Raw genomic sequence first — 18,049 nt, forward strand, 5'->3', positions numbered from 1 at the left:
GGGGGAAAATATTATAATGGAACTGCAAAACAGATATATTATAATTTTTATTAGTTTTATTTATTAGTTCATACATAATTAAAAAATAATAGTTTATTTAAATTTATCATTATAAATATATTAGTTTGTATAGATTAATATATAAATGTATATAATTGTATCATATATATATATATATATATATATATATATATATATATATATATATATATATATATATATATATATATTTTTTATAGCTGTTTCATCCACATAAATAAATTATTCTCTTTGTCTTTAAAATATATTGAATAATAATAATATGAATATTATTATTATAATAAGTATTATTATTATTTAGTAAGTATTATATAGGTTTAGTAAGAGTGGTATGTATATGAATAGTAATCTGTGTATTCTATGTGCCACTTCAAGATTGTACAAGTAATCTGTTACCAGTACCAGATCACTATGTATAGTAATAAAATATTTATTTATTGGCCGAGGAATGGGGAATTGTAAGACCCTGTAAGACCCAGTAGTAAACCAGTACATGAAAAAGATTTAAAAAGATATAAGCTTATGCTTGAGAAGAATTCTAGTAATTTATCCCTTAGTGCCTGAGAATGAAGCGGTTGGTGTCCTAAAACAAATTATTAAATCTGTGTGGTCTTTTGCCTTCACTAACATGCTGCTATATCACCCACATTGGTTCATTATGATGGGAATTTCTGAATCTGTTGGTTTTAGATCAGGAGGAGAGCCGTATGAGGGAGGTGAAACGAACATGTTTTGGCAGACATATTTTAAATGTTCAACATTTTTTCGACACAAATTTCAAATGCTCAGTATGAACACACATAACAGCTTTGCTTTCTGACAAAGCCTCCCTGCTGCAAGGCTTATGTACTTTGTGTGTCATATTATGCTGCTAAGGTAGAAAACACACATAAGCAAATACACCAGTCACAGACAATGTGATGCATCATCAAACACAGAGACCTCAGTCCTGCAGATAAGTTATACAAACAGTGCTGGTCAGGAATAGGAGGTGTGGAGAATAGTTCAATACGCACGCATTCCTGAAACTTTTGTCAGAATGAAAGTGTTATTGGAGAAATTGCTATAACAGTAATATTGTGAAAGACAAAGGTGTAGAAAGGTCAAGAAGAAAATCTGGGAGAGAATTTTTTAACACAGTGGTGATAACGTCTGTCACCTTAACCATCTCTCTCTCTCTCTCTCTCTTCTTCTCTCACACACACACACACACACACACACACACACACGCACACACACACACACACACACACACACACAAGCACACAAACGCACACACACACACACTTTCCTTTGACAGAGAAAGATGATTAGAAACAAAAGACAACTCACTACCACCAGTCTTGGAAAGAGCCTTTACTTGAGACATCATCATTTTTTTTTTCTCACAGTATAAATAATGATTTTTAAAAGATTGATTTTCATTTTATACAAAAATAATACAAGACTGAGAAACAAATCTCACGGTATATGTTGAGAATGATGTTGTAACCATGTGGCGTATGCTCAATAAAAGCAATTTGAGTTTTTGTTATTTTTTTTTTTACCTTAAATGACCTTTTGGAAAGTATGGTTCATTTAAAAGAGAAAAGCAAACCAACAAAATAACATTTTCCTCTTTTTCCTATCTAGCAGTAAAATATAATTCATGTGATGTCTGGTGTTGGAAGGTTACCACATCATATTATGTGTACGTCAGAGTTGCAAAATTGGGTAATACTGTTTGTCTACGATGTCGTGATGACAGAAAAACTTACAGTTACTCACAGTTATCAACCTCTCAACCACCATTCTAGTACAGCAAGAGGCTCCTGTCTGAGATACATTTACTAATATCTATATTAACAGAAAAATGACATGCTGTTATGGTTTTTATGCTATACCAAAATGGAAAAAATGAACAAAGAGTGCAATATCCTGCAGCTTGGCTGTGACAAACTACTGTCCTGTTGTTTTTCTGTTGTAAATGTTTATAAACCTGCAGAAAATGGGCTAATCCCACTATATTTTGTGCCATTCAGAACGTTGCATAGTCCTTTCTGTTCTAAAGATTGTCATTTTTTAAATCACAGTTTGTTGCCAAAACAATGATATGGACCTGAAATATGTACACCTTTTAAGACATAAGATAATTATCATTCATATTTACAATTGTACAGAACAGTGACTACTCGTATTAAGCACGCAAATGGAAGACCCGCTGCATGTATATGCAGGAAAATCCGACAATACTCAAAAAAGACCTGACATAAATGAAAATATATAAGATGATTGTCATTTCATTCACAAACCGATTACACAACATCTATGTCTAAGTGAGCTATGTCTATCTGTGTCTACTGTGAGGGGGCTTTAGACTGACAGTCCAAGGATGGGATGATAAGAAGTGTTCATTAAAAAGTCAGCTTGGCTAGGAATTGTTATCCTTTTGTATCTGGCAACCCTGTGAGCCAGTTTAACACTGTCACTCCATTTCCATTTGTTCTTAAAAGATGTCAGGTTCATCCTCTTTTTCAGTGGGTGGAAGCAAAACGCCATTACAAAGGTTTTTGGAAACCAGTAATTTCCAGGTGATCCACCTATCTTTCCATGTTAAGATATGACCAAGTCAGAGTCTCTTCTCTCCTCTGTTTTTTCAGTCCCTACATTAGTGACCAGCTCATCTTCCAGTGCACTGTTGCCAGTGATTAAGAGTTGCCACAGATACGGCAGGGAGAGAGCCGGAGAAATGTGCTCCTGTTGCTAGGCATTGGGGAAGTCAGGTGGATATTTTCACCAGGCTTGCAGAGGACACTGTCGACAAAGAGAGAAGGGCAAAAAAAAGAGTTAGTGGTCAGGCCTTAATAAACAGTGCTATGCTTAGTATTCCTGATGGTAAAGATTTAACACTAACGCTATCAGCTCTCGTGCCCCCATTTCAAGTGAAACCTCCACTGTGGTATTGTTTGCTACATCTCTTTCCCTATAAGGGCAGAGGCACGTGACCTCGTCATGACCTGTCGGCCAACAAACAGTCTCACCTGATAAAGGTGTAGGCCAGCTGCTGAGACTACAACCTTTAGATGCTGCTCTATGAGTATAGGGGGGTGTTTAGTGTGAGGGAAAAAAGGGCAAACAGGAGAGCAATAAAGCCAGAGTGGGTTTGTAATATCCCCCAGAAAACCCATTGCCAATTGTTACACCACCCAAGCCAAATACAAGAGCCCTGATAAGGTAGGGGAGAACCTGAAAGTGCCCTCATAGCAGGCTGAGGTAAAATATATAATATAATAATAATTTAATTGTTTAATTGCATATATTACAAAATAATAATTGTGTGTGTGTGAGTGAGTGTGTGAAAGAGTGAGTGACTCTCTGCAGTGAAGACCACTATCTGGCATTAAGTCACATCAGCTCATCAGCTAGTGGCCATCAACAGTGCAGCGTGGGAAATTGAGCGTGTGAAAGCAGTTGAGTGAGGACTGCATTTCAGGCTAGAGCGCTCATGTCGGGTGGGGAGAAGTCAGAATGGGAAGAGGGAATTAGTGCACATGCCTCCCCACGGCAGGGCAACAAGAGCGACACACAAGCTTTAATTAAGAGCAAGGGTCATTTCCTGGTTTGATATGCTGAGCGCTGGTCTGGGAGTAGTGGAATCGAGAGGGAAACAGAGTAACAAATATAAGTTGTGGTTGAGATAAAAAAAGAGGAAAATGCAAGAGTGATAGAAAAAAAGGAAAATAGAAATACTGAAAATTTAAGTGACAGACAGAAAAAAAAGTGTGACAGAGTTAGAGAGCACACTTTATTATCAGGAGACTTGTGGTTTAAAAACACGGGTGACTGGTCAGTCAGGCCATTTAAAGGAAATGGGTATTCGGAGGAGTATCGCTACACTTGCATGCTTTACTGATTCAGATGTTCAGAGAGCATGGATCAACTGAAGTGTTTTTTTCCCCCTTTTTATATCCTGATATATTCACCTTTTCTCAAAATCTTCCCCCCATTAATCAATTTTACTATACATTCTGTCTTTTGCAAGTTATAAAGAAGCAAGTACATGTAGAAATTCTAGAGATTTAATGTGGCAAGATTGGAAATGAAACTATTTTCACTTCACCACAGTGCAGGATTATTAAGTGACTTTATTTAAACAGTATTTACCCAGTTGAGACCCCCCAGTTGCACCATCTTGTTTACAGGAGCTTCCTAATATCACAGGGATTAAATCAATTGTCAGAATGAACACAATTTAAAGCTACGATTAGTACAATGCTCACTGTGGACACTTACTAGGAACATGTCCTTTAGTGATAATATGCATTTGGTGCAAGTTAGTGTAACATGATTAACAATTAATGTGAGTTATTAAATTATGTTGAATTTTATTCATTCCCCAAACAACACAAACAACATTGTTGATCAGAAAGCCACAGGATCGTGCCCCTAATGATTAAACATCCCCAAAGCTTGTCTTAAAATATACAGGCAGAATGGAAAAGCTGAGATAGCTACGTCTTCTACACAAAGTTAGACTTAAATGAGAGAAAGAGATGACGCTAGAAGCATATGACTAACCTGTTTGGTGGAGGACATTGAGCTGAGGGTACTGAGGCTGTTGTTGTCTGTTACTACCATGGTGGACGGAAAGCGTGACGGGTGGGAATACTGTGGTGGCTCCTGCTTGTGTGGGTACACTGTGAAAAAAATAACAACAATGGGTCCCATATGTGGCAGAAATGCATGCAGGCATATAGTAAGAATACAAATCAGCTGTGTTTTATTATACATATGGTTAGCAAGTTGCGTGAACAGAGTTTATCCATATGGGAAATGTATATTCAGAGATTTAGCGATTTTAACAGCTCAAAACAGTTGAAAAAGCATTAAATAATTAAACAATGAGAATTACTCAGAGGTTAACTAGCCTCATAGTGATGTGTAGTCTCATTCTGTATATTTAACAGCAACATGTGCATTAAATGATTATTTTTTCCACATATTAGTGCAGAAAAAAAAAGTATAATCTTCATAATTATAAAAAAAAAGGACTAACGACTAATTCTGGTTTGTAGCAAATGCTGAATTGCTTTAGAGGTTAACCAAAAAGGGTGCTTTTCAAACCTGTTCGTATTTAAATTAATTTATTAATAAGTATTAGGATGTTTTTAAGTATCACACCAATTAAGAAAATAATATGTATGCAAACATTGCTAGTTCCAATGAGATAATGTTTCACTTGTAAGTCATTTGTAAGTCACTATGTATAATTGTAACATTTTCCAGTTACAGTTAAAGTGGAAACACATCTAAAAGAAGCCAGTAGACTTACTATGTGAGTGTGTGACGGTGGCCATGAAGGGCTGTTGGCTCATATGGCTGTGAGACTGTTGCATGAGGCTCTGTTGGTGAGAGCTATGCAGCTGCTGTGAGAACTGTACAGGCTGTAAAGTGGCCAGGCTTCCTGCCACACTGTTGATTACTGGCACTGTCTGTGCCTGTGATGTGCTCAGACCTGTACACAAATTCACACAATGCTGTCTGAATATGCTGCTACCGATTCCACAGATCATCATGACTCCAAGACCAGACAATCAGACAATGAATATGAAATGCAGAGGACAGAGAATGTAAAAGAAATCACTCACCCTGTGCAATGGCCATGACTCCTGAGATAGGCATAATGAGGTTTTGTGTTTGTTGGTGACCATGGTGGGAGCTGTGGATGTTGGTCAAGGTGCTAACTGGTGGAAGACCTCCACCTGATACTGAGATCTGCAAAGAGGAAAGCACAAAGACTCAGATTTTATCTAACAACCATTAGTCAAGGGACTACATTCTAGTGCAAGTGACAAACCCCTACCAGTGAAAGGACGGAGATGGATTAAGTAAAGTAGTGCAGTGCTATCTTAAAGTGGGAATGGAGGGACAATGGGTCATTTTAATAGGTCTCTGGTCATATAGAAGCTTTTTGTTAAGCCAACAATTTGAGAGCCCAAAAAAGCCACAATTACCGTTCTACTCACTGACAAGTGCACTAAAAATGTCCAGTGAATTTGAATCAGAAACAAACTAAATTAAACAATCAATATCTTCGTTATATAAAGAAGTTTCAAACATTGAAGTTGACTTAGGTTTGTCTAACTGAAAATTCAATATTTGGATAGAGTGGGGCAGTGGTGGGGGGTGGGTGCAAATTTTCTTCTTCAGCACCTTCAGCCTAATCGAGCGCTGCTGTCAGTCCACTTGCCAGAGTAAGCAGAACTCCACCCGCTATGTCTTCCTCCATGGCACATAATCAATAACAACAGAATGTTTCTTTGTGAGGTTTATTGGCACAGCCATAGTCATGCCCTGCTCATAGTAACAACTTTCCTGTGTCATACTGTGGAATAAAGCTTTCTGTCTGCTGGAGCTTCAACTGAAAGAACAATGTAGTGTTTGTTGGGCTTCACTGCACTCAATGGCAGTGGCTGTTGGAGCCTCTGTTCAGCACTGCTGTGTCAAAAGTAGGCCTTGGCTTATCTTATCTAAGGCAGGAGTGGCCAGGTGTGCTCACCATCTTGGCGTCAGGTGACAGCAGGCCATGGCTGTGGTCCAGTGCTCCGGGAGAGACCTGCTGCAATACGGACTGGCTACTCGTCATGCTGTGGTGATTGATAGTGCTGGAGGAGCTGACATCACTGGGACCCTGGTTGTACCTGACAGCTGAGGTAAAGGGGGGGGAGACAGACAGACAGACAGACAGAGGCAGGGAGAGACAGAAAGTTACTTTTTGGAGTTTGTTTGGCTGGATGTGTGTCACACAAGTTCACATAAAAGGTAAAGGTTTGGGCCTCTCCATGTAATAGCCACAATCCACCTCAGAGGCTCATGTCTGCCTTCTAACCACAAACAGGTTGAAGCAGAGCAAACAAATGCCACTGCAGATATATGCCCAGCAGAGTCAAGGCCAGTGTACACATAGTCTGTTGCTCATAACACCACAGAGTCATGGCAGCTTTTGCTTCACAAAACACCTTCTCTGATTTGTCTTAGGTAAAAAGTTTCACGTTTTCAAATTTAAAATTGAATAGACTTTTTTTATGGGATAATTTGCTATGTCATGTCAAGTCCTGAGAATTCACTTTATTGGGATTTCAGTCATCTCTTGTGCAGTCAATGTTTGCAAATCCCAGCCTCCTCTGATACTGACCAAGCAAACATTACAAAATCAATTCCAGTGTCAAATACTTCTGTTGATATGCGAGCAGTACCTCATTTGTACTCCAGTATCAACTTGACAGAGACATCAGCGATAATTATCTTAAATAACACACCAAGAGCAAGATCTTTGCAAGCCCTATAGTAGACCAAACCATGATATAACACACAGAAACACTGTGAAAAATTACCAAAGGCTCCACCAAATAAGTTTTGAAGAATGAAACACACTTCCAAGTGACAAGCAACTTTTTTCGATCTATTTGAAAAAGCACACATTTCATCCATCATGTGGTCCATTAGTTTCTCCACAGAAGACCACAAACTTGTGTCTGTCGCCTTCAGCATTCACCCGACACTCTCACAGAACTCCAGCATCTTGTAAACACCAACATCAGACAATAAAGCACTCCATCGGGCCCATGGACCCCTGACCACACAATAGACCGACCACCATAAACAGACTTTATTTTATAGGCCTATACCCTGTAAAAGTGTCAAGAGGGAGGATGGGGCTATTCAGAGGGGCATTGTCTGACTTTGTCTGTTATTCACCTAGGATGCAGGGACTGTTGCTGCTCTCTCTCTCTCTCTCTCTCTCTCTCTCTCCCTTTTATTTTTTTTTTAGCCAGGCTGGTTTTTATGTCCTAGCAAGTCTAACCAGCAGGAGAGCTCTGTTTCTAGGGCAACAAGGAAGCAAAATATGGTCTTTGACAACACTCGGGTAATAGCAATGCAGAATAAATATATCAAATGCCAGACATAATCTAACTACGGTATGCATAAAAATTTCAATAAACATCTTAAATGATCGTTGATTCTTAATCTAAAATGTATTAAAGCAAGCCAGATTGACTCAAAAAATATGGAAACTACAGGTTGGTAAGTAGAAGAAGGGGAGTGGTTGCAAGGACTAAAAAGCTTTAGTTCTCCCTGGGACCCATGTAATATCAAAGCCCTGGTGCCCAACCCCAGGCAATAGTCTTTAGACTGCTGCTGCATATGAGAGACCTCCTGGGTCTCTGCAGGACGTACATGTCCTTTCAGCCTGGCTCTGGGATTCACAGTAAGAGTGGGGACAGCTGAACCCATGAGTTCTGTGCAAAGGTCATCCAGAAGGACACTGCGCCATTAACGAAAATATTTCCAAACTACTCAGAATTTTGTGCCAGTCCAATGTGAAGATTTAAGAATGCATAATAATTTTTTTTATTAAAAGTATATATTCAGAATTAAGAATAAAGTATATCAATTTATCTACATTCCACTGGGACCTAAAACAGAGGTAATTAAACAGCCAAAAGCTCAGCCCTGACTCTTATCAACAGCATGATAAGATCAATAAAAGGTCAATAAAATTTAAATAAAAGAACTGACCCTTCAGTGACCTTTTCCTTCTGACCTAGGTTTGATGTGATTTGTGGAAAAAAGGGGTAAAAAAAAAAAAGGGGCTTCACCAACAACCAAATTTAGCCAGAGCCAAAGTGGTGATCAGTCCTGTCTGGTCAAAAAAGACCCAATACTAGCAGACAGCTCCTGCTGCTCTGTTCTCGTTCCAGCTTCGACCACTATACTCTAGTTCATAAAGGTGGGGGAAGGGTTGAATCATCACCTCCCCTACCCCAACAGAGATAAATGAAACTAGGTTACAGTTACTTCTAATACACCATGGACAATAGAGCTTCCTGCTAGATGAGAGTAAAGAGATCAGGGGAAAGGGGACAGGGGACGGAGGACAGGGGAGCCCCTTATCAAATGTATGGGAGCTGTAGTAGCTGAGGATTTTAATTGTCAATTAAGCATGCATAATACAGACTGTGTCTTAGCAACATGATGAGGGCAACCTGCTGAGCCATTCTTGTTGAGTCAGGCTTCTACACCGAGAAACACCTGATGCTACTAGTAGGAGGCCTTGTAAGCACCTAACCCCCAGCTAAGGAACTTAGTAGCATAGAGTCTTTCTTTTCTGAAACAAACACCCTTACCCCTTTGCCCTTAGTTTCTCCCTTTTTCCACCGCTAGCACACCAGCAAGTGACCCTGCCTTTCCTTGCAACCTGGGGTCATTGACTGGCCAGGTGTGCAGGAGGGAAAATCCATAAGCAAACAAACAAGCCCCTCACAGCCAACATGTATCCACAAGATTATAAAGTATGATCAAGGAAAGCAAGCCCTCTCCACTTCTGATCTTTAAACACAAAGATGTTTTTTTTTCTTTTGGTGCTTTTTTTTACTCTTTGAAACTAGATCGGTATCTAACTGGGGGAGTTTGTGCTTTATCAGATCGATCAGGAGAGGGACAAGCAGTAAAATGACAACCTTACAGGGACAAAAATACTACTGCCATTTTATTAACGTGCTTATTTGACCTGAAACTGACCCTGGCCCTGATCCCACATATATGCGGATTGTCATTGTTTCCAAAGATGAGAAGTTTCAAACAGGCATATGCACAGCGCATTCGAATTAATCATGTTTTCTCACCCTAATGCTGATCTCATCTGTCTTTGCTCCTTCTTTCTTTCCCATAGAACTGGAGTTGAAACTAATGACAAACAATGTTTTCCGCCTACACTACTATCAAACACTACAGCCCTGATAACTGCCTTGCTTCAGTAACCTGACCTAGATTCACAGCTGGGGCTTTGTATAGCTTTTTACAGAGAGGAACTTTCATTTAACTGCAGGTGAGAAGTTATTGAAATATTTTTACCTTGCATCTTGCTGGGTGGAGAGGTGCTGGCCTGGGAATGGTGTGGTGAGCTGTGTGTGAGGAGGGGATTGATGCTTTGCCCTCCATAGGCATCCATAGCCAGCTTTTGCCTGAAGGCTTCCTCTTTGCGCCGATTGGCGAACCAGTTGTAAACGCGCACCTCTGTGACTAAATTGGTACCAAGCCCTTGGGCTTTAGATGGTGATACGCCTCTCTGAAGACACTCTGCCCTAAATGGGGACAAAAAAGTTTACTCAACGATTTTATTAGTCAAGTCGGCATATGGTGCTTAAACCTTTACTATTATGTTTAAATAATAATTATAATACATATGATAATATTTAACCAATGGTAACAAGCAGCATTACCGATTGCATTCTTCTACCAGAGCTTCCCGTTCTTCTTTGCTTGGGTTCTTCTGACGGTCATAGGCCTGGTAAAGAATCTGCTGGGATGCAGGCCCCCACTTGAAGCGGTTGCGTCTGAGTTTCTTGAGGGCAGGTTCAGTGCTAGCATCATCTCCAGGTTGCACCATGCCCAACCCAGGCTGACTAAACTCGGGGAAAAGAAGCAGCACCTGATCCTGACTGCTTTTGTCTGTCATACTGCTAGCTGACCCATGCGTTGCTTGGTTGAATTCTGTAGAAATAAAGGAAGTGCTTTATAACATGTAGTTTGATGGGCTGTGCATGTGCCAGGAAACTCAAGTATAATTAGTGTGTGACTAATGACTATGCGTAGGAATAATTTAATGTAATTGCCACATGATTAAGCCTAAAAAAGTGTTCTCGTCAATAAAACGTCATATGATATTCTAATATTCTAATTCCAAATCCAGCTAAGCAAATATAAATGATATATAATATATCTTATATTATATGTATTATAAGACTATATTATAACAAATGATACATGCTTAGTGCCATGGTTTTGAGGACAATCTGAGTGAACTTACGTCGCAGGATCTCGCGCTGCTTCCTGACGTACCAGGTGTAAAGGGCCGCACGTTTCTGCGTCTTCATGGGCGTGCCCTTGTTCAGGTGCTGAGAGAGGTGGGACTGATTGAGACCGGTGACGTCGACCACCTCGCGCTGAGGAATGTTATGCTGCTGCATGTAGGCCTTGATCATACGTGCGGCTCGCCATGGATCCTCACTGCACACGGGGGGGGGGGTGGGGAACACAAAAAAGGGGTATTTATTTGGTTATATGGAGAAAAAAAATTAAACAATGTGTGAGTCACATTTATATTAGAATTTTTGCCAGAATTTAAGATTTAGGATGATTGGATGAAATGATTTCAATAATAATAATCATGATAATAATAATAATAGTATTTAATTATTATTATATTATTATTACATGAACGTCTATGTGAATGAGCAATTGTAATAGTGATATATTTCAAGCACCACTAATAATAATATTAATAATTAAATTGAAATGAATAGACGCATTTATTTGTCCCAAGTACATTACAGCACTGTAAAATTATTTCTTAGCCCGTCCCAGCAGAGGAAAGCACAGGGTCCGCCATGACATTTGGCCCTGGAGCAGAGAGAGTTAAGGACCTTGTTTAAGGGCCCAACAGTGACAGTATTATTATTATTAGTAGTAGTAGTAGTAGTAGTAGTAGTAGTAGTAGTATTGTTGTTATTATAAATAATAATAATGGTTATGTTGTATTAAATATATTAATAATAGTTGTTATCATTATTATTATTATTATTAATTATTATCATTATTATTATTATTATTAATAATATTAATATTATTATTATATAATATCTGAGAAACAGTAATGTAGAGTGAAATGTTAAGATAACATTTAAAATTGTATATTAATGAAATGGATTAACGAATGGATCTGTGAAAGCGCGTTTCTGTGCTGACACTGGGAGAACCCTGAGTGTCAGTGAGAAGGTTTGAGATGTTGTAAGAGCTCACACATGATTGTTAATCACCCTAATAAACGATCGTTAATCATCGCTTTCGGTGGGCTGTAAATACTTACAAAGGTTAAACCTACACATTTAATTGGATAAACACAATTTACACTGATGGGATTTCATTACACCAAGACACGATTATTTAATAATAATAATAATAATAATAATAATTTATAGTAAAAAGCGGTGAGAATTCATCTCTCTTCGGCTGAGGAGAAACGTGGTTTAATGTTTTAATGTTGTTTTGGAAGAAATAATAATTTTGTAGCTGTTCGGTATTTGTAGAGTTTGTTACCGGTTATTTAGAATCTGAGCCAAAAATAAAGAGGATTAAAGCTCAAATTAAATCTAATAATGGGGAAAAAATTAGAAAACATTAGAAAAGCTTCCAATGAAAAAAAGGGAAATGTATAATAACATTTAGAAATATAAATAAATAAATATATATATATATATATATATATATATATATATATATATATATATATATATATATATATATATAAACAAAAACAATAAAACAAATGATAATCGGCTGCTGAAGGGTTTTTTTGATTTTTGTTTTTTTGTTTTTTTGTTTACTTGTCTAGTTTGTCTAGTTGATCAAAAAATGTTGAGGTTATTGCAAAATAAATTCAGAACATTACAGAACAATATTCCAGTGTTAAATGTGTCCCAGTGTATATAACGTGAGCTGTTTGAATAACTTTGAGGAAGTGCAGTTTACAGCACAAAAGCAAATGATTATAAAATATCTCCTCTTTGCGCATGAAATTATTTTTCCGTGTTTTTTTTTTTTGGCTAAATACATTTTTCGCATTTTTGTGTAAAAGAATAATTAACAATCACGTGCATCTGATCAACACAAAACATTATGAAAGTTCAACACATCGCAAAACCCACAACGAGCGCAAGGTTTCACAAAAACCCGCAACCGAGCGAACGCTTACCTTCAGATCATGACGCCTTCGCCATAATAATCCAAACTCTAACAAATCTTTCTCTCGTGTTTGACTTCGAGTCTGACACTAATACTCTCTCACACACTCACACACTCTCACACACACTCACAGTAACTTACAGCTGAGGGAGAAGCTGCTTTATGCCTTTTGACAATGAATAACCAGATCTCCATTCACGCTAATCATACGCCACTGTGTATCTTTCAGTTGATGATTTATAGAATAAAATTAATAAGAAGTCAACGCCACGTGGTTTAGTTTGTTTTTGTTTTGTTTTTTTTTCAAAGCGATGCTGATGTTGCGGCTTCAAGAGTTAAATGTCGGATCACTAATATAATCCGAATTCGTCAAATCGAATTAGGCCGGAGCTTCTAGAGAAATAGTAAATTGCACACACACACACACACACACACACACACACACACACACACACACACACACACACACACACATATATATATATATATATATATATATATATATATATATATATATATATATATATATATATATATATATATATAAACTATTATTATTATTGTTGTTGTTGTTGTTATCAAAGCAGTCGAATCGAATTACTGTAAATAAGCTTCTAAAAATGTGTTGTTTTTTCATTAGGGAAATAATGTGTATAAAAGTGATCCTAAATCCCAATTATTGTTTCGTTCATTTAAACAACAGGAGAAAAATAAATAATTCAAGTAATAATTTCTGCAGGCCGGATTTGCCTACAATTAGATATAAATGCGGATTTTGCCTGATTTAGCTTGTGGAGTTATTAGTTAATGATAAATGGAGCTTCTTCAGTTGATATATCGCTGAAGGTAAAGAAATAATAAGCAGGTAGATAACTGTAGATAATTAGTAACCAGAATGTTAAAAGATGAAATCTGGCGCGTGCTTTTAAATCTGTAAACACCACGAGCCTGAACTTTATATAACCACTGACAAACATCATACCATTCAATACCCCGATTTTATTTTATTTTAAATAAATCCTACAACATATTGCTTTCAAGGTATAGAATGAATATTACTGTGAATTATAAATATCACTGGGTTTATAGAGACACAATTCTGTGCCTGTAACCGGTTTCTGATTCTTTCCAGCATTTCGATTTCTTATTTTATATTAAATGCGCTCGCAAAAAAACCCAAAAACAGGGAAACACCTATAATAATAATAATAATAATAATAATAATAATAATAATAATAATAATAATAATAATATTGTTTTTTAGATTTGAAAGTTTTCGCCCTGTGCCTAGTATGGGTTAATTTTATTAATTTTACAAATAATAAAAGGTTCAATATTTTAGGCTATTTTTTTATGTAATTATTGTAAACTTTTTGAGAACATGAGAGAACATGATTTTAAGTGTGGACAGTGATTAGGAGGAACCGGGATCCACTCACGCCAGCATGCGGTCCACCTCAGCGCGCTGCTCGGCCGCTTCCTCGGTGTTGAGAGACTGGAGCTCCTTCAGGATCGGCGGCGTGTCGTAATCGTCTCCGTCTTCCGAGCCTTCGTCCCCGGACAATTTCCCTTTACTGTGACCGTTGGTCAGTGTGTGGAACACCGGCTTGGTCTCCACGTCCCTGCCGTTGGTTTTAGACCCCGGAGGCGACATGTGCAAGTTCTCCAGTTTAACTCCATAGCTGGCCGGGTTCGGCTCCATGTCGTCCAGCGCTTGGATCAAAACATCTCGGGTAACTCCGGAGTCTAAAAGGGCGCTTAAAAGCTCCTGCTGCAAAGATGTCAGCTTGGACACCATGTTTGCCAACATCCAAAACGACTACTAATAATAAAGCCCACCTTGATGAGGAGGGAAAGAAAGAAATGAACACTGTAAGCTCTGTAAATTCCTTCTTCTCACCAGCTCCTGTGCGTAAACAGTCCCACTGAGAAAGACACCTGCTTGATGAAGTCGAGTCACTTCCCCACTCGCTATAACTTGCCATGATGCTTTGGGTGGGCGGGGCACCTACAGTATGCTAATGAAGGGGCGGGGCGCTGTGGCCACTGCTGCCTCTACTGTCCTTTATGCAAATGAGCAGGCAGTGACAGACCGGCAGGTAGAGAGCGTGTTTACACTGCAGCTCTGCTGCTTTTATTGGCCTCTTTTATCAGCAACTCCAGTGAACTTTGGACTCTGCCACATTCAAACTGGTGTGAAGGGGAATAATAATAATAATAATAATAATAATAATAATAATAATAATAATAACAGCAACAAAATGGTAGCAATTACAGTGCACAAGATTAAAATAATATGATTTGCAAAAGATTGAAAATATATACACATTTATGCATTTCGGTAGGGTACTTAATTAACCAAAAGCAAACAAAAGATATACAAACAATACAATGCATACAATAATAATAATAATAATAATAATAATTATTATTATTATTATTATTAATAATAATATTATTATTGTTGTTGTTGTTGTTGTTGTTGTTGTTGTTGTTGTTGTTGTTGTTGTAGAAGGTGTGTATGACATTATCAGGGCACTGGACACTATTTCTGATCCTTTTAAAAAGTCAGAAAAACTAATGATGATGATAATGAGGATGATGATGATGATGATGATGATGATGATGATGACAATAATAATAATATTAATTTTAATAATAATAATAAATATATTTAAAATAATATGCAAATTAACGCATGTTGATGGGATATTTATTTAACCAAAAGCAAACAAAAGCAACACACACAAGAGAATACTACAATACATTCAGTTTTCAAATTCTGATGATCATGATGATGATGATAATAATAACAATACAAATTTTTATTATTATTATTATTATTATTATTATTATTATTATTATTATTTGCCATTATTTGGGCATCAGGCACAAGCCCTGGTTCTTTTTAATGTAAAAAAACAAACAAATATAATTACTACTACTGATAATAATAATAATAAAAAAAACTATAGTTTTTTGGGGTTTTGTTTTGTGTTTAAGAATTGAAAACTTTTAGGTGCTGATTCTTGTCTAGCATTATTATATGCACTGCATGTAGGCAGGATCTCTCTGTATATCTCTGAATAGAAAAAATAAGCATGTCTTTATTAGACGGGCGTTGACAGGCATGAGGCGGTAACTACAGTAGATTTTGATATTAAATACACAGAATTGCCGGATAGGACTGTATTTTATGTCCCTTTTCACAAAGTGCGCTGACGATGGGGTCAGATTTTGGAGACAGGGAGAGGCAGAACTTTACACACCTCCTTCCAGAACTTCCAATGTGTCAACCATTAACAACAAATAAAAACAAACAGCAAAACCTATGTATCCTGCACACAAGCTTTGGCCCTATTTTGAAAGCCATGTGTGTAGTAGAGCGTAATGAAAAAACATTCAGCATTCCCAAGCTCACATGCTTCACACACATGGGATGATTGAATAAAAATAGGACTAATATATCACCTTGGTTTTACAATTACAGATACTGCAGGTAGCAGGAAAGATATTCCACACTGTAGGATTAGTGAGATAGCAACAATGTAGACACAACAGGCTGAAGTAATTCACTTAATTAAAGGTTCATCTAGTGATGTAGTATTGGAGGCTTTGTATTCAGATTTGGGGGATAATAATAATAATATAATCTGAAATATTTCTAGTGTATAATGTTTTGTAAATTATCACAAGAATAATAACTTCTGAGACTGAATGTCATTTTTTATACACCTGTTCATGGAATATAAAATGAATCTAATTATATAAAATCCATATACATATTCTGAGTGACCTTCTGCTCTGTCAATCAGGCAAGTGTGGCTTCTATGTTTTTTTTGTCAATGCCCTGGATGCACTTTAGTTTTGAGATGAGAAGAGGTGTAAAGAGTACATGAACATCATATTTGAGTAAAAGTATAGATACCTTACTGCAAAACATACTCCATTATAATCCATTATACACTGATTCCATTGAATGTAGGCTCAAAGGTGCAATAGTCCTCAACACCCAGACACATGTTAGTGAAAAGCCAAAAACAGCTGCTTTGTGAGGTTTTATTTCCTAAAATACAAATCAAATGCTACACATCAACACTGCACTAACCAACATTAACACAACAGCCTCTTCAATATGCCAGAATAAAACAAAGAACAAATAAGTCAAAGTAGTAAAGCAATCTTTCAAAAAGGGTATCTTTAATAAACAAATAAAAATGACAGCATGTCACAGAGTAGAAGAACCATTAGGATACAATATAAATAAATCATTTTAGATCAAGTAAAACCAAATATTCAGAACTGACTGATTGCAAAATGTAATTGGTAACGGTCATGTCAATTAAAATATAGTGGAGTAAAAAGTGCATATACTAAATCATAAATGTAGTTGTGCAGAGAGTGAACGTTGCTTATATCTTTGATACTCAGTAAAACTAGAAAGTTGCCAAATCAATTAATAAAATACAGTAACAAAGTACATTTATTCAAACACTTTACACACTGGTGATGAGTTGATAATAAGTAAAGGGATAAGTTGCAGATAAGGAAGTAGAAGAAGAAGAAGAAGAAGAAGAAGAAGAAGAAGATTTCTGATCGTGTAGCAGGCTTTGCCACTGACGATCTGTAATGAGAGTGAAAGTGGATGTGGAGCTGAGGCTGTTATGGTGTTATGCAAATAGAAAGTTGATGTAAAAAAAATGTCAAGCAGTTTCTATATGAGGTTTTTAGACAATCCTAGCACTCATGATGTCAAAAAATATTCCTATGATGTTTGGTGTTGTCCAACTATGATGACATCACTGTGACTCAAAACAAATCAGGTGCTGTTTTTTGAAACAACCTAAACATAATTAAAGATCATTACGTTTCATATTCCTAATTCTAACAATAAACCTCAATGATATTTTGCATTTAAAGTTTTTTTTGTAAACCAGACCAGTTACAATGGTCTAAAATAACCGAAAATGATGCTGCAAAATAACAAACATGACACGACAATTATAATTTATACGACCTATAGCCGAGGTCAGCGGTTATCCCCAGGTCAGTGGTTTTAGTAATTAGAATGCAAACTGCAGAAAGAGTTGAGTTTCAAACTGAATGCAACAAATATAAATGTAACTCAAACCATAAGCTAATGGTAGTTTGCATTGTGAATGTTGTGAGAACAGAAGTTTAAGAATAACTTCCAACAATGGTTTCTGAACTGAAATACACTTGGCAG

The 18,049-nt window shown here is 37.0% G+C and overlaps 1 protein-coding gene across 2 annotated transcripts; it reads right to left on the reverse strand.

Annotated features, from left to right (window-relative positions):
- Positions 1–1,380: 1,380 nt before the first annotated feature.
- On the reverse strand, positions 1,381–14,772 carry hnf1ba (HNF1 homeobox Ba). 2 transcript variants are annotated; one of them, XM_046863663.1, is made up of 10 exons: positions 14,262–14,772; positions 10,889–11,088; positions 10,302–10,572; positions 9,934–10,163; positions 6,578–6,726; positions 5,667–5,793; positions 5,351–5,533; positions 4,597–4,715; positions 4,183–4,227; positions 1,381–2,832 (listed from the first exon to the last, which is right to left on the reverse strand). In XM_046863663.1, the coding sequence occupies exons 1-10, from the start codon at positions 14,630–14,632 to the stop codon at positions 2,812–2,814; spliced, it is 1,716 nt and encodes a 571-aa protein (XP_046719619.1). In that variant the 5' UTR covers positions 14,633–14,772; the 3' UTR covers positions 1,381–2,811. The 2 variants fall into 2 exon arrangements, with proteins under 2 accessions (XP_046719619.1, XP_046719620.1); XM_046863664.1 differs by lacking the exon at positions 4,183–4,227.
- Between the last annotated feature and the right edge of the window lie 3,277 nt (positions 14,773–18,049).

Source organism: Silurus meridionalis, chromosome 12 (assembly GCF_014805685.1).
Source record: "Silurus meridionalis isolate SWU-2019-XX chromosome 12, ASM1480568v1, whole genome shotgun sequence".
Taxonomy (NCBI): Eukaryota; Metazoa; Chordata; class Actinopteri; order Siluriformes; family Siluridae; genus Silurus; species Silurus meridionalis.